At 38.8% G+C, this 21806-nt stretch overlaps 2 protein-coding genes across 2 annotated transcripts; both read right to left on the reverse strand.

Annotated features, from left to right (window-relative positions):
• Positions 1-4339: 4339 nt before the first annotated feature.
• Positions 4340-11486, reverse strand: tnni2 (troponin I type 2 (skeletal, fast); the record flags this gene model as incomplete). The annotated part of the gene is given in 7 exon segments (NM_001123660.1): positions 4340-4527; positions 4638-4814; positions 6157-6246; positions 6419-6547; positions 6702-6744; positions 6835-6867; positions 11451-11486. Coding segments are annotated over 6 exon segments (543 nt in total). The 3' UTR covers positions 4340-4431.
• Positions 11487-12904: 1418 nt separating this feature from the next.
• LOC106584519 (troponin I, fast skeletal muscle) lies at positions 12905-21381 on the reverse strand. The gene is made up of 7 exons (XM_014169916.2): positions 21268-21381; positions 14993-15025; positions 14847-14883; positions 14540-14668; positions 14176-14265; positions 13888-14064; positions 12905-13197 (listed from the first exon to the last, which is right to left on the reverse strand). Exons 2-7 carry the CDS (start codon positions 14998-15000, stop codon positions 13102-13104), a joined length of 537 nt encoding a protein of 178 aa, XP_014025391.1. The 5' UTR covers positions 15001-15025; positions 21268-21381; the 3' UTR covers positions 12905-13101.
• Between the last annotated feature and the right edge of the window lie 425 nt (positions 21382-21806).

Genomic DNA, 21806 nt, shown 5'->3' on the forward strand with positions numbered 1-21806 from the left:
TCAGATGCTGGAGGAGTTTAGCATGGTCGACACGATCAAAAGCTTTTGACATATCCACCAGCAGAACCTGAACCACCGTGGATTGCTTTAAGTCTGTCTCTGTAAGCCAGGTGTGTGTGACTCTGACCAGCACATTTGTTGTGTTGTGTTTAGCCAAGTATGCATACTGGCTTTTGCATTCCTGAAGAGCAACTAGGTAGAAGCTCTTCACAATGAACCTTTCCTGGAATTTGCCCAGACAGGATGGGGGAGAGATTGGTCTCCAGTCACTTTTCTTTGCAGGACTGGGGACCACACTGAAAGTACATAACCCAATAGGTGTTTACTAAGTGTGTGACCACCAGAGATTGCCCCCCCCCCCCCCCCCCCCCCAATCCTCCCTGATACATGTGTATATACTGGACTATAAATTGGGCCTTCATATATTATGCTTATGCTGAAATGCCATTTACTTTATGTTCTTATCTTTTATTATTTTTATTGTTTTGCATTGTTGAGAAGGAACCTGCAAGTAAGCATTTTGTTGGACTTTGTATACTACGTGTTCTTTACATACGAATAATAAAACTTGAAACTAAACTGAAACTAGCTAGATCCTCTGCAAATTCCTTTATTAACCGGGGGGGACATCTGGACAAAATGCTTTCTATATAATAAGAATAATTTGGTGGGTGCTTACATTTGTCCTATAGTGTACAAAACATTAAGGACACTTGCTATTTCCATGACACAGACTGACCAGGTGAATCAAGGTGAAATCTATGATCCCTTATTGATGTCACTTGTTAAATCCACTTCAATCAGTGTAGATGAAGGGGAGGAGACAGGTTAAAGAAGGATTTTTAAGACTTCAGACAATTGAGACATGGATTATGTATGTGTGCCATTCAGAGGGTGAATTGGCAAGACAACATATTTAAGTGCCTTAGAAAGAGGTATGTTAGTAGGTGCCAGGCAGACCGGTTTGTGTCAAGAATTACAATGCTGCTGGGTTTTACATTCTCATATCCCGCTGCTGTTTTTTTTGCATATCCCAACACCCCCTTTCACGGCCACTGTGTCTTAAAATAACTTGTTACATTTGTCAGAATATAATATGCATGTAAACTGTGCTACTGGACGAATAAATACATATCCTCAATATACAGTGCTTTCAGAAAGTATTCAGAGCCCTTGACTTTTTCCACATTGCTACCTTATAGCCTTATTCTAAAATTGTTAAATTGTTTTTTCCCCTCGTCAATCTACAGACATTACCCTATAATGATAATGACAAAGCAAAAACACGTTTTTAGAAATGTTTGCAAATGTATGCAAAATTCTTTTGAAATATCTTATTTACATAAGTATTCAGACCCTTTACTCAGTACTTTGTTGAAGCACATTTGGCAGCGATTACAGCCTTGAGTCTTCTTGGGTATGACGCTACAAGCTTGGCACCTGTATTTGGGGAGTTTCTCTCTTTCTTCTCTGCAGATCCTCTCAAGCTCTGTCAGTTTGGATGGGTTGCTGACCAGCTATTTTCAGGTCTCTCCAGAGATGTTCGATCGGGTTCAAGTCCAGGCTCTGGCTGGGCCACTCAAGGACATTCAGAGACTTGTCCCGAAGCCAATCCTGCGTTATCTTGGCTGTGTGTGTAACAGTGTAGGTTCCGTCCCTCTCTTCGCCCCAACCTGGGCTCGAACCAGGGACCCTTGCACACATCAACAACTGACACCCCACGAAGCATCGTTACCCATCACGCCACAAAAGCCACAGCCCTTGCAACGCAAGGGGAAACCCTACTTCAAGTCTCAGAGCGAGTGACGTCACTGATTGAAATGCTATTAGCGCGCACCACCGCTAACTAAATAGCCATTTCACATCGGTTACACTCACCCCCCTTTTGACCTCCTCCTTTTCCGCAGCAACCAATGATCCGGGTCAACAGCATCAATGTAACAGTGTAGGTTCAGTCCCTCTCTTCGCCCCAACCCGGGCTCGAACCAGGGACCCTTGCACACATCAACAACTGACACCCCACGAAGCATCGTTACCCATCACGCCACAAAAGCCACGGCCCTTGCAACGCAAGGGGAAACCCTACTTCAAGTCTCAGAGCGAGTGACGTCACTGATTGAAATGCTATTAGCGCGCACCATCGCTAACTACTAGCCATTTCACATCGGTTACATGTGCTTAGAGTAATTTTCTTGTTGGAAGGTGAACCTTCACCCCATTCTGAGGTCCTGAGCGCTCTGAAGCAGGTTTTCATCAAGGATCTCTCTCTACTTTGCTCATCTTTCCCTCGAACCTGACTAGTCTCCCAGTTCCTGCCGCTGAAAAACATCCCCACAGCATGATGCTGCCACCACCATGCTTCACTGTAGGGATGGTGCTAGGTTTCGTCAAGACGTGACGCTTGGCATTCAGGCCAAAGAGTTCAATCCCTGTTTCATCAGATTAGAGAATCTTGTTTCTCATGGTCTGAGAGTCCTTTAGGAGCCTTTTGGCAAACTCCAAGCGGGCTGTCATGTGCCTCTTACTGAAGAGTGGCTCCCGTCTGGCCACTCTACCATAAAGGCCTGATTGGTGGAGTGCTGCAGAGATGGTTGTCCTTCTAGAAGGTTCTCCCATCTCCACAGAGGAATTCTGGAGCTCTGTCAGAGTGACCATCGGGTTCTTGGTCACCTCCCTGACCAAGGCCCTTCTCCCGCCGATTGCTTAGTTTGGTCGCGCGGCCAGCTCTAGGAAGAGTCTTGGTGGATTCAAACTTCTCCCATTTAAGAATGATGGAAGCGACTGTGTTCTTCGGGACCTTCAATGGTGCAGACATTTTTTGGTACCCTTCCCCAGATCTGTGACTTGACACAATCCTGTCTCGAGCTCTATGGTCAATTCCTTCGACCTCATGGCTTGGTTTTTGCTCTGACATGCACTGTCAACTGTGGGACCTTATATAGACAGGAGTGTGCCTTTCCAAATCATGTCCAATCAAAGGAAACAAGATAAACCTGAGCTAGATTTTGAGTCTCATAACTAAGGGTCTGATTACTTATGTAAATAAGGTATTTCTGTTTTTTTTTATTTGATAAATTTGCACAAAAAAAATCTGTTTTCACTTTGTCATTAAGGGGTATTGTGTGTAGATTGATGAGGGAAAAAATATATTTCATCCATTTTAGAATAAGGCTGTAACATAACAAAATATGGAAAACGTCAAGGGGTCTGAATACTTTCCGAATGCACTGTAAAGACACTTACCACTGAAGCATCAATAAGATTCCATCTGATGTTTAAGTGAGTATTTATCTGTTGAGAGTAGGAAAGTAATAAATTACAGTAAATGCAAATTGTAGACAGGAAACAGTTAACTACAATTTTGAAAACATAAAATTGCTTAGTCAATTTGTTTCAATTGTAAGAAGCGAACAATGAAATAATTTACTTGCTTTTACTTTGTAATACAAAAGGGAAAAATGCAAAATAATGAAGTAACTCACCTTAATTTCAGTGACAATGACAAAGACCTCAAAAAGACTGCAGAAAAAATTGCTGAGCCCAATTGTTGACGTTTTTTTCTTCTCACATTAGCCTGAACTGTTGAATGAATAACTCTTAAAAACAAATATAAAATCTATAAAACAAATCTCATGATTTTACTTAACATTAAGTTTTTTTTATCCAACAGTAACTGAATAATGTTCCAGATAACGTGGTACAACATGACAGAAAGCATTGATTTCAAAACCTCTAGAAACGTGTTACTGTACATGCTGCTCAAATTAGACTAGAAAATCGGAGACGAGTATTAAAGAGATTGAACGGGATTTTAAGGTGATTCATTTTTTTTTTAATTTGGAGGATGTAACGTATCATACAAAATGGGTGACGTTGCATACAATTGTGCACAATTTTCAGGAGCCCGTTTTGACTTTTGAGCACTACTTTCAAAACTACTGTCTGAAATTAATCCAAACCTTTATAACGCATCTTTAACTATAGGAGTGATCTGCATATATGACTTTTGAAAAGAAAGAGATATGGGCAACTCAGCACTCCAGTCTAGAACATTACCAGGGAACCACTATAGTGGTTGCAAGATTTAGCATTTTAGTTCTCTTAGTGTATCAGAATGACAAAATATAAGTAATATAAATTTTGAATGATTTCCTTAAGATCATTTATTTGAAAAGTTTGTCACTGTACAGTAGACTACTCTACTACAGGGAGTAAAGCAGTAATCCAACAGACAGACCATTACACACATCTTCCTAAGACTTTCTTACTCTCTGTTTCTGTTTCCTTCTATTTATTTTGTGTCTTCAAAAGAAACAAAGATGTGTCATATAGTTACAGTACTGGTTGTAATGGGTATCAATCAGTATGTGGTTGACAGTAAGACATTACAGGACAGTAGTCAGTCACATCATACAAACACAGCCCAATGATCTAATTATCTCCCTGAAACATCTTCTTCCTGCCGTCCATACCGGCCTTGTCGTCAATGTTCTTACGCCAGTCACCAACGTCACGCAATTCCTTATCCTGTAATGGTAGAAAGGGTCAGAAGACAATGAAGTGTAGAATATCAAGGCCTAAAGTTCGTTCAACATTGACAATGTCTCCCGATGCGATATCCAACCTAATAGACCCACCTCTTTCTTCTCATCTTTCTTCACTTGTTTCAGGTTGGATCTCAAATCCATGGTCACCTTGTGCTTGGAGCCCAGCAGAGCCTGGAGCATAGCATCAGCAGACATACGCACTTTCTTCAGAGCTGGCTTCTTGAACTTTCCCCTCAGGTCAACTATTTTGATGTTTAGGTCTAAAACCTAGTGGGTGGAATTTTGGAACAGGAAAATCTGTGATTCAGGTGGGCTCAACAGAGGAACTGTATACATATAAAATATATTTATCATATATATATATATATATATATATATATATATATATATAAATATATTTATCATATACTATATATATATATATATATATATATATATATATTGTATATACAGTGCCTTCAGAAAGTATTCACACCCCTTGACTTTTTCAAAATGTTATTTTGTTACAGCCTGAATTTAACATTCATAAACTTTTTTCTACACACCATACCCCATAATGTTAAAGTGGAATTATTTTTTGACATTTTTCAAGTCAATTACAAAATGAAAAGCTAAAATGACTCGAGTCAATAAGTATTCAACCCCTTGGTTATGGCAAGCCTTAACAAGTCACATAATAAGTTGCATGGATTCACTCTGTGTGCAGTAATAGTGTTTAATATGATTTGTGAATGACTACCTCATCTCTATAGCCCACACATACAATTATCTGTAAGGTCCCTCTGTCGAGCAGTGAATTTCAAACACAGATTCAGCCACAAAGACCAGGGAGGTTTTCCAATGCCTCGCAAAGAAGGGCACCTATTCGTAGATGGGTAAAAAAATAAAACAGACATTGAATATCTCTTTGATCCAGGTGATGTTATTAATTAAACTTTGCCAGAGAGGAAGAAAACCGCTCAGGGATTTTAAGGACTGGGCAAATTTTCAGGATAAAAATGGAACGAAATGGCGCTAAGCACAGGCAAAAACCTAGAGGAAAATCTGGTTCAGTCTGCTTTCCACCAGACACTGGGAGATTGATTCACCTTTCAGCAGGACAATAACCTAAAACACAAGGCCAAATCAATACTGGAGATGCTTACCAAGAAGACAGTGAATATTACTGAGTGGTCGAGTTACAGTTTAGACTTAAATCTACATTAAAATCAATGGCAAGACCTGAAAATGGTTGTCGAGCAATGATCAACCAATTTGACAGAGAATGAAGAATTTTGAAAAGAATAATAGGCAAATGTTTCACAATACAGGTGTGGAAAGCTCTTAGAGAATTATCCAGAAAGACTCACAGCTGTCATCACAGCCAAAGGTGATTTTACTCAGCGATGTCTCTGTATTTCATTTTCAATACATTTGCAAAAATGTCTAAAAACATGTTTTCAATTTGTCATGGTGGGGTATTGTGTGTAGATAGGTGAGAATCAAAATCTATTTAATCCATTTTTAATTTAAGCTGTAACACAACAAAATGTGGAATAAGTCTTTCTGAAGGCACTGTATATTTATATTGAAGCATTAAAAAAAAGGAACAGACAAGACAGTTGCTTACCTCATTGCAAACCATGATCACTTTATATTCTAAGTTGTATCTCTCTTCATCAATCACATTAATTTTGTCGTACATCTTCTTGCAAAGCTCCTAATGAAAGAATGCAACAAAGGAAAATGTAACTGTCTTCATATAATACCTATTTTTATGCTTGAACTTAGTACAGCTGAATCGGATAGAAGCACAATTCATACAACACACTGAATCAAGCAGGTATGATATGTTTTCATATTGTCTGTCTTTGAATATCTGAATATCATACCATCAAATCTTCCTTGGAGTGGGACATCTCCAGAGGAGGGCAGTTCTCTGCCATGTATCTCTCCCTCTCTTTAACTTTCTCTAATGCTTCAGCTTCAAGCCAATCCTTAGCAAGTGCCAGCATACAACTCTGGAGACAAATTATGACAGTTGACAGATAATTGACCTATATCTCCCTTTGTTTTACTACTTTTTAAAAGTATGTTATATTGTGATTTTTATACATTATTAAATGTTTTATTCTACGTAAAACATTAAAGGAATGGCTGTGTGGGATTCCTTACCTTCAGAGTGTGCTTACGACTTGAGGACACGTTGCCTTTCTTGCTATTGGACCAAGGAAAGAAAGTCAGATTAAGTACAACTACCTAAACACTTGAAACACAACATGTAGACAATGTATTGGTCTATACTTACTCAGCCATCTTGGCTGTTTTGTGTCTTCACTTCCTAGAAATGCAAAACAATAGTAATCATGAATTATGTACTCATAACAGCCAACATTTTACCAACAATACTGGTATATCCTCAACTATACCAATTACACAACTACACCAGTAAGATTACTGATTCTATTATATAGGATAAGGTACATGGAGAATGCTGGACCGGTCAATACAAAAAAGTAGTCAAAGTCTGAAAAAAGTATATATTTTTTAAGCGCATTGAATGAGAGTACTCTAGGCTATTTCTAATTTGTGTAATTGTGTCTGTCCCTTTTTACAATTATCCCTGTTCTGCCCTACTTCCAACGGGGGCCATGGCATGCAGCTATGATTTACAACGGTCTTCTTACTTGCTTTTGTAATTGAGACAAGTGATAAGAATACATTCCGAATTCCTTAAACTCAGTCGACTCCAAATCTTTGGTCTAGGCTCTGGGTATTATTTCCCTGGAGATGGGGAAGTTATCTTGTGTTGAGGAGATCTAAATTGGGCCCAGATCTAGTCTAAAATGGCTCTGTGTTATTGTAGGCTTGTCTCCGAGAGGTCACAGTAACCCAACACCGCAGCTGGTGGTGCCAGCCCTGCCAGCAGCTCTGCCATTGCCTTCTAGAACATCCCTTAGATGACCAAGACGTTAGGCCTTGTCTCAAAAATAACTGCTGCTGCTCCATCAGGTCAGTTCATTGTACTCACTCACTGTCTCCATTCTCCATGATTAACTACACTGAATATACACTACCGTTCAAAAGTTTGGGGTCACTTGGAAATGTCCTTGTTTTTGAAAGAAAAGCAAATTTCCATTAAAATAACATCAAATTCATCAGAAATACAGTGTAGACATTGATAATGTTGTAAATTACTATTGTAGCTGGAAATGGCTGATTTCTTTATGGAATATCTACATAGGCGTACAGAGGCCCATTATCAGCAACCATCACTCCTGTGTTCCAATGGCACGTTGTGTTAACTAATCCAAGTTTATCATTTAAAAGGATAATTGATCATTGGAAAACCCTTTTGCAATTATGTTAGCACAGCTGAAAACTGTTGTTCTGATTAAAGAAGCAACAAAACTGGCCTTCTTTAGACTAGTTGAGTATCTGGCGCATCGGCATTTGTGGGTTCGATTACATAGCCAGAAACAAAGCAGTTTCTTCTGAAACTCGTCAGTCTATTCTTGTTCTGAGAAATGAAGGCTATTCCATGTGAGAAATTGCCAAGAAGCTGAAGATCTCGTACAACACTGTGTACTACTCCCTTCACAGAACAGCGCAAACTGGCTCTAACCAGAATAGAAAGAGGAGTGGGAGGCCCCGGTGCACTTTCCATTCTGCTTAGAGCAAGTTTGCGCTGTTCTGTGAAGGGAGTAGTACACAGCTTTTCTTTCAAAAACAAGGACACTTCTAAGTGACCCCAAACTTTAGAACGATAGTGTATGTATTATAAAAATGTGTTTAATAGCATCTCTTTTTCTATCCGGGGTGATTATTTTTCAGACTCAAATTCAGATGAGTTTATTGTGCAATAAACCAAAGCCATGAATGTCCAATAATACTGTTTAAAGCAGTACAGTTCTGAAAAACTCTCGTCCTTCATACCTGCAGAAGAGAGGGAACTTCACAGAGCTGAACATTACTTTTAAAATGTTTAATTGAAATAGTATCACTCCAGCTTCAATAAGCTCAACTAAACAGGCATAGATGTATTTACAGTACAGCAACTCTTGTGAGCTGACATGCAGGGATAGAAATTATGGTTGACGATGGCTAGAACTTTTCACACCGGGTTAGTTGAAAATGTACCCAACTAGTCCGCCGGCTAGTGAAATGTTGTCTTTTCAAACATCACATAGCACAGATTTTGGACCGGGTCTCGTAAAAATGTCAGTCTATTGTAGATGTAGAAAATATTACAAATAATTTTTAGTATTTTCTACACTGTAGAATAATAGTGAAGACATCAAAACTATGAAATAACACATATGGAATCATACAGTTACGAAAAAAGTGTTAAACAAATCAAAATATATTTTATATTTGAGATGCTTCAAAGTAGCCACCCTTTGCCTTGATGACAGCTTTGCACACTCTTGGCATTCTCTCAACCAGCTTCATGAGGTAGTCACCTGGAATGCATTTCAATTAACAGGTGTGCCTAGTTGAAAGTTAAATAGTGGAATTTATTTCCTTCTTAATGCATTTGAACCAAACAGTTGTGTTGTGATAAGGTATAGGTGATAGCCTATTTGGTAAAAGACCAAGTCCATATTATGGCAAGAACAGCTCAAATAAGCAAAGAGAAACGACAGTCCATCATTACTTTAAGACATTAAGGTCAGTCAATACTGAACATTTCAAGAACTTTGAAAGTTTCTTCAAGTGCAGTTGCAAAAACCATCAAGCTCTATGATTAAACTAGCTCTCATGAGGACTGCCACAGGAAAGGAAGACCCAGAGTTAGCTTTGCTGCAGAGGATAAGTTCATTAGAGTTAACTGCACCTCAGATTGCATCCCAAATAAATGCTTCACAGAGTTCAAGTAACAGACACATCTCAACATCAACTGTTCAGAGGAGACTGCGTGAATCAGGCATTCATGGTCGAATTGCTGCAAAGAAACCACGACTAAAGGACACCAATAATAATAAGAGACATGCTTGGGCCAAGAAACATGAGCAATGGGCATTAGACCGGTGGAAATCTGTCCTTTGGTCTGATCAGTCCAAATTTGAGATTTTTGCCTTCAACCGCTATGTCTTTGTGAGAGGCAGAGTTGGTTAACGGATGATCTGTGTGGCTCCACCGTGAAGCATGGAGGAGGAGGTGTGATGGTGTGGGTGTGCTTTGCTGGTGACACTTATTTAGAATTCAAGGCACACTTAACCAGCATGGCTACCACAGCATTCTGCAGTGATACACCATCCCATCTGGTTTGCGTTTAGTGGGACTATCATTTGTTTTTCCACAGGACAATGACCCAACACACATCCAGGCTGTGTAAGGGCTATTTGGCCAAGAAGGAGAGTGATGGAGTGCTGCATCAGATGACCTGGCCTCCACAGTCACCCCACCTCAACTTAATTGAGATGGTTTGGGATGAGCTGGACTGCAGAGTGAAGGATAAGCAGACAAGTGCTCAGCATATGTGGGAACTCCTTCCAGACTGTTGGAAAAGCATTCCAAGTGAAGCTGGTTGAGAGAATGCCAAGAGTGTGCAAAGCTGTCATCAAGGCAAAGGGTGGCTACTTTGAAGAATCTAAAATATAACATATATTTTGATATGTTTAACACTTTTTTGGTTACTACATGATTCCATATGTGTTATTCCATAGTTTTGATGTCTTCACTACTTTTATACAATGTAAATAGTCAAAATAAATAAAAACACTTGAATGAGTAGGTGTGTCTGAACTTTTCACTGGTACTGTATGTGTAATATATATATATATATATATATATATATACACACACCACCACAAGACATAAATCTGAAAGCGATTGTCAAATGTTTTCCTTCCTCTCAACACTATATTTTAGACATACATACACAGCCTGTTACAACGTTATAGACATCTCTGATACATCACCTAATTGGCAATCTGGACAAATATATATATATATATATATATATATATATATATATATATAGATACATATGTCTATAATGTTGTAACAGGTTGTGTAGGTATGTCTAAAATATAGTGTTGAGAGGAAGGAAAACATTTGACAATCGCTTTCAGATTTATGTCTTGTGGTGGTGTACCCTTTCTGCATGTCACATCATCACTCCATTTACATCTATCATTTATCACCCCATAGATAATTACACGGTCTGCTCACTAAAACACATTCAATACACTACTGGTACCTGAGAACATTTTCTTATGCAAATACTACTATTGAAAGTTTACAAATTAAGATACACCGACAAAATAAATCATGAAATACTGTACAAAACAAATAAAATATCTATAAAATGTATTGAAATAAGCCAAGTAATTGAGTAATTGAGTTATGATTTCTAAAACTTTGGTGTCAATATTTTTCTAATTATATATCATTTGAGTCATTTAAACATTAGTGACAGACATTAAATATATTTGAATAAGGATAAGATGTCATATAAAAAGAGCATTACTACATAAAGCAACAATCCAAACACATCAGTTTATGACTACAGGAAAGACATTTAACACTCTTGGACTAGAGCCAACAATAACAACCAAATACAAATGAATAATTAGCTACAGTGCAATACAATTGCAATACACAATACAATTCACATTCATTTCACAAACTAAAATGCATTTCACATGCTAAAATCTTTATAAAAAAATCTTATTTTCCTCAACCAACAGCCAAGTATTGACATTAAATAGGCATATCATTATAATTCTGCAATTTCTCATGAATAATTTAGCGCAAAGACCACAATGCTTCTGTATATCATAGCTAGAAAAATGTAGTTTCTCCGAAAACTAAAACCTGAGTAAAATCTTAATAAATCTTCTCTCCTTCAGATAGTGTCTAACTAGTTAGAAGTACAAAACAGACAGAGAGTGACATACTGTAAGCGTTGGTTCTCACCTCGGGACTAAAGACAGCAGCACAGGCTTGTTAAGGGATCCCCAACTGACTGACTGACTGATCGCAGGCAGCTCAAGTGTTAAGAAGGTATATATTGCATTTTCTGATCCCTCGCTATAATCCTCCATTTCTCTTTATGGAAGCGGATTACAGACCAAACCAATGGGCTGACAAGGTCATGAAATACAGTATGGTGTTTCTCTGTTCCCTCCCCTCCCCCAGCGGCTCTAGTATAAATAACACGTCCTTCAAGATGGTTGTTCTTATTTCATCATCTTTTATTTAGCATATGCCATCACCCATAAGGAGCATGCATGGCCAGTACTCAGAACTTTAAAGGCCACTCACACCAACAGTAATAGAGAATGCTATAATTCACACATTTTCAGAAGGCCAGACGTGCAACTGGCAGCCATGATGTTTATCGTAAAAGGATGCCAAACTATTGAACTGGTCGTACCTCGGAGGCATCATGTGTCTGAGATTTATGCCCGTGGCTTCTGAGGCGCCCAAAGGACCTGATGACAGTTCTGTCACTTTCAGATCTCCCACTGAAAGACAAGTAAGATGGACAAGGATGGTTCATGGATATCTTTTTCCTCTACTAACTCAATGTTTCACTATGGATGGAAGAATGAAACTGGAAACATCTTGAGTGCTACTTGAAACCATCCATCAATGCTACCTAATTACTAACATTTGTAATCAGTTCTCACATATTTAATCAATTAACAGAGCCATGGCCAGGCAGTAGGCCTGCCTCGTGGCTCACCTCACTTACCCCACTTCCCAAGAAGAGTTCTTCTCCTCTTCACTCACACACTCCACAGCTGCACCACCTGACAACATCTTTATATCCAATAAGTGGTTACCCAGACAACGACCAATAGTGCTCTGCTTGTTTCTTAACTACTGTTTACTATCAACTGATACTGTACCTCTAGCAAACCAGAACATACAATTAGCCAAACCTCTACCCACTGGGCACACACTGGTTGAATCAACAATGTTTCAATGAAATTACATTGAACCAATGTGGAATAGACGTTGAATTGACGTCCATGCCCAGTGGGTAAGGTCAGAATGTGCTATTACTGAGGGCTTAATGTGGTCAGGTCACATTATATCTGTCAGTCAGGTTGTAAATCACTGGCTGGCAATTCCTCTAGAGGACTTGTGAATATGATTCTAGAGGGATAGACATTGGTGGCACTTCACTCCATATCACGTGATACCACTGTGCCTATCATACTGCACAGTCTAGTCAGGCTTACATGTACTGTAAGGCAATTGTGTCTATTGTTACAATAGATGTTACATCAGGAATAACAAAAGAAGATAAAAACTGGCAGAAAATATGTTTGTCATATATATTTGAACTAACAAACATAACACATGTTTTAGACTAGAGGTACATTTAGACAAGACAGAGAAAACAGATCTGATCACATAGGTACTTGAAATTGTGGCAAACTGAAAAGCATTTATTAACGCACGCTTCTGTTCCACTCAAAACATTTAATTGTCCTTTCATTTTACCGACACATACACTGGTTCAAATGATACCATAGCGCTCAATAAGAGAAATGTTCAAAAAAGTGAGAGTTTTGTGTTGCTTAGCGGGATCTATACAGGGAAATTATAGACTAAATTAACCCTCGGACTCAAACATCTTCTTCCTCCCGTCCATTCCGGACTTGTCTTCAATGTTCTGACGCCAGTCTCCAACATTACGCAGTTCCTTATCCTGCAATAGCAACATAGTCAAAAGTTCAGGGTTATAAATTCAGTAAATTATAACCTTGAGATATTTGAGTGCTGAAGCCAAACAACATGTCGTCATGTCGGAGTGGAGCAGTTGTATAGCTGTAGATGACCCATGAACCAAATGCTATGAAAATATATCTGACCCTGTTTCAGTGGTTTGGCAACTCTATACAACATCAAATCAAACAGCCTTATAACATGGGTGCGCTCTGCTGAGCTTATCTATGTGTGAACTCATTTCAGTGATGAACCTCAGAGTAGATTAACAAGGCCTCAGGTTGGACAATAATGTCTGCCAATGGCTAATCTCAGACACTCAGAACAAAAATCTTGATTAAGTCCTGGGGGGAGACGTGTTATAAAATGTACTTTGTACTAACGAGACTTGTGAAGTCTCTACCCCTCTAAACGGAAACTCTCAGCCAGTTTTGTACAAGTCTATGGGCCAAATGTCCCCTCCCCTTCTGAAATATGGGAGCACCTGCGAAATTGTGATTTGTCCAAATGATCAGTGATGAAAAATCTGAGTCTCGCAACAAAGTTGTTAGTCGTCTCATCCCAGTCTGTCACCAGATTCTACCACCATTTATGTTACGTGCATCTATCCACGAGAGATTACCCAAAGTGACATCTCTACAATATTCTGTTACCTTACTGAACAGTTACCCACCTCCTCTTTGACCTCCTTCTTTACTTGTTTCAGGTTGGATCTCAGATCCATAGACACCTTGTGCTTGGAGCCCAGCAGAGCCTGGAGCATAGCATCAGCAGACATACGTACTTTCCTCAAAGTTGGCTTCTTGAACTTGCCCTTCAAGTCAATAACTTTAATGTTCAAATCTTCAATCTGACCAATGGAAGAAGAGGAGAACAACATTGATCTAACCGGCACCACATAATTACTCATGGAATGCATTCCAAGTTTTAGTAGGTGTGAGGTAAAGTGAATACAGTATACCTCCTTAGTGGCTTTGTTCACTTTGCTCTCCAGGTCATATCTCTCCTCATCTATCACGTCAATCTTATGATGCAGCTCTTTCAAGAACTCCTGAGGTGATATCAACAAAAATCAAGCATTAATAATAATCATCATTATACTAATAAAATGATTATATACTACCATCACTGCTGCTGCTACTACTACTACTAATCATAATAGTGAACACTTTATTCAATACAGTAACTAATTATGTAATCATCTTATATATGAAGGCATATATTTTACATTGATTTGGGGTTTGACCAAATTTTGATTGTTGAGTGAACTACCACTTTAAATTGTGGGATTATATAGTATTGCCTTGATTGATTGTTTGGTTTACCTGTAACTGTTGAGTACCCCCTGGCAGGGACAGGGGAGGGCAGTTCTCCGCCATCCATCTTATTCTCTCTTGCTCTTTCTCCTTTGCCTCGTCTTCCAGTAAGCCTTTAGCAATGGAGAGCATCAAGCTCTGGGAGACATGAGGCATGCAGGTTACACGTATGAAAAGCCCAACCATACCAGATTTAGGAAATTTCGTGTAAAACATGAACCTTGAGATATTGTATACTTGTGTTCCCCTCTATTCTCCTTGTATTGATAGTTGTTGACAAGTATCAAATTAAGATCAGATATTTGAAAGTGTTTACCTTCAGGTAATGCCTCCGACTCGAAGACATCTTTTTCCTGAAGAGATAAAAGTATGAAAAGGTGAGAGAAAATATCATGTTAATTTTCATGTATTATACATCAACATCCAAAAATATGAGATGTGGTCAATGTATAAGCTACTCACTCCGACATCTTGGCGTTTGTTTGATTTCACACCCTGTAAAAAAAAGGTCATTATTTCATATAAATTTCAAGCTAATTAAAAGAAATACAATTACTGCATTGCCAATCGCCTGTCATGTCAGTTAAATATTTTCTTAACTTCTATGGGCTAGATGGAACGCTAGTGTCCCACCTGCGGGACACAGCCAGTGAAATATCAGGGCGGAAAATTAAAACAACAAAATGTCATAATTCAACTTTCTCAAACATACACTTCTCCTTGATGTAACAACATTGTCCGATTTCAAAAAGGCTTTACAGCGAAAGCAAAACATTAGATTATGTTAGGAGAGTACATACACAAAAATAATCACAGCCATTTTCCAAGCAAGGACATGTGTCAATAAAACCCAAAACACAGCTAAATGAAGCACTAACCTTTGACGATCTTCATCAGATGACACTCCTAGGACATTATGTTACACAATACATGTATGTTTTGTTCGATAAAGTTCATATTTATATCCAAAAACAGCATTTTACATTGGCGCGTGATGTTCAGAAAATGTATTCCCACCAAAACACCGGTGAATGTGCACATCAATTTACAAAAATACTTATCATAAACGTTGACAAAATATATAGCAATTATTTTAACCTCTAGGGGACCCCTTCCCGTTCTTATCCCGTTAACGGGATTGATTTTGACAACAGCCAGTGGAAAATCAGAGCGCCAAATTCAAAACAGCTAAAATCTCATAATTCCATTTTCTCAAACTGTCACGGGTGTCATAAGGATTAGACCAAAACGCAGCAGGAATGTGTATACTCATCTTCTTTATAATAGGCAGAAAGAAGGGAAAAAAAACACACGTATACAAAACAATGACTATAACAGTCTTGTCAGGCACAGAACTAAACAAGAAACAACTACCCACAAAATCCCATCGCGAAACACCCCTCTTAAATAGGACCTTCAATTAGAAGCAACTAGGAGCAGCTGCTTCCAATTGAAGGTCAACCCAACAAACACCACATAGAAATAGACATACTAGAACATAACCCAACAAACCCCTAAACACTAAACAAACACCCTTCTTAAAACAGAACATAGCCCAACAAACCCCGAAACACTCTAAACAAACACACCCCTGCCACGTCCTGACCAAACTACAACAACAAATAACCCCTTATACTGGTCAGGATGTGACACAAACAATCAACTATTTTACACCATTTTAAAGATAAACTTCTCGTAAATCCAACCACATTGTCCGATTTCAAAAAGGCTTTACGGCGAAAGCATAAAATTAGATTATGTTAGGAGAGTACATTGACAAAAATAATCACACAGCCTTTTTCCAAGCAACTAGATGCATCACAAAAACCCAAAACACAGCTAAATGATGCACTAACCTTTGACGATCTTCATCAGATGACACTCCTAGGACATTATGTTACACAATACATGTATGTTTTGCTCGATAAAGTTCATATTTATATCCAAAAACAGCATTTTACTTTGGCGAGTAATGTTGAGAAATGTTTTCCCTCCAACCCTCCGGTGAATGAGCACAATGAGCACACATATTACAGAAATACTCATCAGAAGTGTTATGCACATATAGAAGTGTTATGCACAGGATTATAGATACACTTCTCCTGAATGTAACCGCTTTGTCAGATTTCAAAAAAGGTTCACGGCAAAAGCACAATTTGCAATTATCTGAGTACAGCCCAGAAGACACCAACAAGCAAACAGAAACCCGCCATCTTGGAGTCAATAAAACTAAGAAATGACATTATAAATATTCACTTACCTTTGATTATCTTCATCAGAAGGCACTCCCAGGCACCCCAGCTCCACAATAAATGTTCAATAAAGTTCATATATATGTCCAAATAATCAATTTTGTTCGCGCGTTAGGTTCACTATCCAAATCCACAACGCGCATGCTTACTTAGTCCAGACGAAAAGTCAAAAAAGTTATACTACAGTTTGTAGAAACATGTCAAACAATATATAGAATCAATCTTTAGGTTGTTTTTATCATATATCTTGAATAAAATTCCAACCTGACCTATACGTTCTCTTTAGCAGTGAATATGAACTCAAGTCAAGTCATTGCGCATGACTGAGCCCATGCCTTATAATGGGACACCTACTTCCTTGTGCTGTAATTCCCATCAAATTCACTATAGAATCTTCAAACATCGTTCTAAAGACTGCTGACATCTAGTGGAAGATTTAGGAAGTGCAAAATGAACCCTAAGTCACTGTATACAGTTAAGGCAATCACTTGAAAAAAACTACAACCTCAGATTTTCAACTTCCTGCTTGACTTTTTCTCAGGTTTTTGCCTGCCATATGAGTTCTGTTATACTCACAGACACCATTCAAACAGTTGTAGAAACGTCAGAGTGTTTTCGATCCAAATCTACTAAAAATATGCATATTCTAGTTTCTGGGCCAGCGTAGTAACCTGTTCAGATTGGGTACGTTTTTCATCCGGCCGTGAAAATACTGCCCCCTAGCCCCAACAGGCTTTAGGCTGCAAAACATTTTCAGATTTACAAATTGCAAGTGGGAAACATATTTATTTTTATGTGTACTTTCTGTTATCAGCTGCATGGCTTTGTTTTACAGAATACAACTATGTACATTTATGTGATATATACTGTAACTACAATGGTCAAATGTCCTAACTTTTGACATGTTCTAATGTTGAGTATGTTGATTATCAAACTACCAAATTGTTGATGTATTTTCAATTTATTTTTCAGACGAACATTTATGGAATTTAGGTGGAGATAATTAGATATTATTTTGTTCACCTAATCTAAACAGATGTACCAATTAATCTCTCCAGCAATCTCTCAAGGAGGATCAATCAGAAGTTATGCTGAGTTTAATCACCATGGAAGTTCCTTCTACAGGGCAGTCATGCATAATTGTTCCACTGAGGGGAAACACTATAGCCTACCAACACAAGTGAGGGCTGAGGGGAAACACTATAGTCTCCCAACACAAGTGAGGGCCATTTGGCCCTGGAAAAGCAGCAGGGTCTAAATTAGTCTAAGAATATGAAGGCCAGCTGTTCTCCTTGAGTAGCTCCATAATGGAAGGCTGGGAGATTATCAACAACCTGATACCACCTCTGTTGATGCCCAGCCTACCCTCTAGAATATCCCTGAGATGGCAGAGATGTTACATCATCACATCTGAAATAAGGGCTCACCTGCCTGTAAAAGTCCACTTGATCCAGCACTTCAATAGAGCTTTGACTGTTTAAAGGGGCAATCGGGGATTCAAACATTAATAAAGTGGCCACCCTAACACTGTTTTGGTAAACAGCGGTGGGATGGGGCTGGAGAAATGTAATCACTTTCAAATTCAAAAACAGCTATATATATTTAATTTAAAAGTAAAAAAATGGATGTACCAATCACAGATTGCCCTTTTATGGTTAGAAGACCTGTCAAACACCAAAATAAAAGCCTCTGGATAAATCTGCTGAACCTAAATCTCTTGTAAAAAATGTATTGTAAATTGATAATCCCAGTGCTTTCATAAAGGATGAGATGTGGCTTTGAATCTTTATCTTTGGCAGATGGTACCATGGACACTGACTATCCTCAGTAAAAAAAATCACAGTGTTAAATTGAACACCTTCTTAGTCATTATACGTGGCCCACCAAAATAGTGTTAAACTAACACTTTTGAAAGTGTTGATAAACTAACACCTCAAGAGTTTAGGGTCCCTAACACTATGGGTATTGCAAATTCCAACTTAAATGAACACTTTATTACAGTTGATGCTTTCTCAGTGTTAGGGAATTAGCACCTGTGGTGTTACAGTAACTGGTTTTTGAGTGTTGTTTTAACACTGTAGGCAGGGTGTAAAGTCTTATTTGCATATGTGTTTCCCAGGGTGCCTTTCGAGTGAATTTTAGAGGTACCACCCATGACTATGTTTGCTAGTGACATTTCTGTTAAATCTCTGATTGAAAAGCAGGTAGAAGGGGTACTTGTTATCATATTTCCTAACAAGCTTTGTTCCAGATTGATTGTTAGAAATAGTTGTAATATCTCTGTCTGCATGCACATTGATTAATTTATCTTAAACTATATCAAAGGTAAATTACTTACATTTTCTAAACCAATCTAATCTGTAAAGGGTTGGATTTATTGCACCCGTTACTGAGATGGTTATTCCAGTTTACATGGTTTAGGTAGTGTTGTTTGTCAAGTCGTTCACCATAGCAATCATTCTGAATGCAGGTTGTGAGTGATAAAATATTCAAATTGTTGGATTTCCTCCATCTGGCTGGATTCTGATAGGAATTACTAATCACTTCACAAACCAGTGTATTGTGACTTGCAGGTCTGATGTGCAAGGATTTTCATACCACAATGTCGAGGATAACTAGGCCATAACTAAAGGCCTTATGAAATGTATAATATATGGTCATAAAGGGTTTACTTTAAATGTAAACACATTCACTTAGGAGGTCATTTCAGGGCTAAATGTTATTGAATGCAACTACCATGTCTCTGTCACTTACAAACACAGTCATGGGTAGGTATTGCTTACATTTAATTGAAATCAGTAGTTTATGTGTTGGGGGGCTAGGGTCAGCCTGTTATATCTGGAGTATTTCTCCTGTCTTATTCGGTGTCCTGTGTGAACTTAAGTATGCTCTCTCTAATTCTTTCTTTCTTTCACTCTCTCGGAGGACCTGAGCCCTAGGACCATGCCTCAGGACTACTTGGCCTGATGACTCCTTGCTGTCCCCAGTCCACCTGGCCGTGCTGCTGCTCCAGCTTCAATTGTTCTGCCTGCGGCTATGGAACCCTGACCTGTTCACCGGACGTGCTACCTGTCCCAGACCTGCTGTTTTCAACTCTCTAGAGACAGCAGGAGCGGTAGAGATACTCTGAATGATCGGCTATGAAAATCCAACTGACATTTACTCCTGAGGTGCTGACCTTTTGCACCCTCGACAACCACTGTGATTATTATTATTTGACCCTGCTGGTCATCTATGAACATTTGAACATCTTGGCCATGTTCTGTTATAATCTCCACCCGGCACAACCAGAAGAGGACTGGCCACCCCTCATAGCCTGGTTTCTCTCTAGGTTTCTTCCTAGGTTCTGGCCTTTCTAGGGAGTTTTTCCTCGCCACCGTGCTTCTACACCTGCATTGCCTGCTGTTTGGGGTTTTAGGCTGGGTTTCTGTACAGCACTTTGAGATATCAGCTGATTTAAGAAGGGCTTTATAAATACATTTGATTTGAAAGGCATGCTGGAAAATATGCAAACATGGCTTTACACCCTACAGTGTTAAAACAACCCCCTCCCCCAAATACTGTAACACTACATGTGTTATTCCCTAACATGGAGAAAGTATAACAGCATCGACTCTAATAAATGGTGTTAGGGAACCAATTGTTAGTTTTACACTATTTTGGTGGGTCACATATCATTTATAAGTGTTACATTTAACACTGTGGGTATTAAATTCTGATCTAAAATTTGATGTGTAATGCCACACTTCATTAAACATTGATATAAAATGCAGGATTACCTTCAACACACAAAGAAAGACACGTTTAGAATGTGACAATCACTTCATCACATTACCCTTGCAGGACGAAGGTAACAACTGATATTACCTCAGTGATAACCTGGTATAATCCTCTATGATCTACTTTATTATCCAATTTGGCAACCTGCGTTAGCTTCTTTATGCCTTCCCATCTCCACAACCAACATAACATCCTCCGTGTTTGAGATTATATTCCAGCCAAATCCTCATCTGTGTTATATAGTGAAAAATTGTTTGCGTTGACACCAAGATAATCACTGGGGGTATCGCATTTCACATCCATCAGTTAAAGGTGTCTAGTAATGTCAAACAGCCCACATAAACAGCATCTAGGTCTAGAACAACCTAGATTGTCCTCGTGTAATGTAGAAAGTGCTGGATAATGTCTCCTTCACAAATGTTTGCATTGTACTTCCATAAAAACCTACACTAATCATCAACGGATTGACAATATCTCATTGAAACTGCATGAAACCAGGCAAAATGCTTTAATAGGCAACACCCACCACAGAAACCACCACATCCAAACAAAGAAGCAATAAGTCCCAAAGCCTTAAAATAGAACCCGTACATAAACCGGCACAAACTCACTTGAAACCAGATGGACCACTGAATAAATCCAAACAATTCACCAGTAGCACAGAGCAGTCAAGCTAGAGACGGCTTAAAGAAGAGCAGTTCTCACCTAGGAGCTGAGCAGGAAGAGGAGCGTGACAGATTTTGGAGGAGGGATGGGTGAGACCGGCTAGTGGCTACGGCAGCAGATGGAATCATAAGATGGTATATATTGCAATTCCCAATGGCCAAGGAAATCCCATCTTTCTGTTTATGGAAGTAGATTCATCCACAGACCAATAGGCAAGCACCTGAAATACTATATCTGACTCCCACCTCCTCCGTTATAAATAACCTTACTCTGATGATATTGTGATTGTTAAGTGATAATTCCTTTAGACAACAGCCTTATTTAGTACAGAAGAAAGTGGTGGTCTGATGCTTCCTTTCTGATTAGTTGTGGGTAGCTTGGTTTACTGCTGCGAGTCAGATAGTCACTTTAGCTTCAGAAAGTGTGAAGAATTGAGAGACAGGGCTAGGGTTGTTAGTGCGTTTGATAGGGAGATGACCATTCAGAAAGAGTTCAACAGAGAAGTGGCAGTGTGATACCACCACCACCAGTTTGAGCAGGCTGAAGAAAAGAAGGAGGGAATGCTCAGTGATGAAAGT

Source organism: Salmo salar, chromosome 23 (genome assembly GCF_965601325.2).
Source record: "Salmo salar chromosome 23, fSalSal1, whole genome shotgun sequence".
NCBI classification, from domain to species: Eukaryota; Metazoa; Chordata; class Actinopteri; order Salmoniformes; family Salmonidae; genus Salmo; species Salmo salar.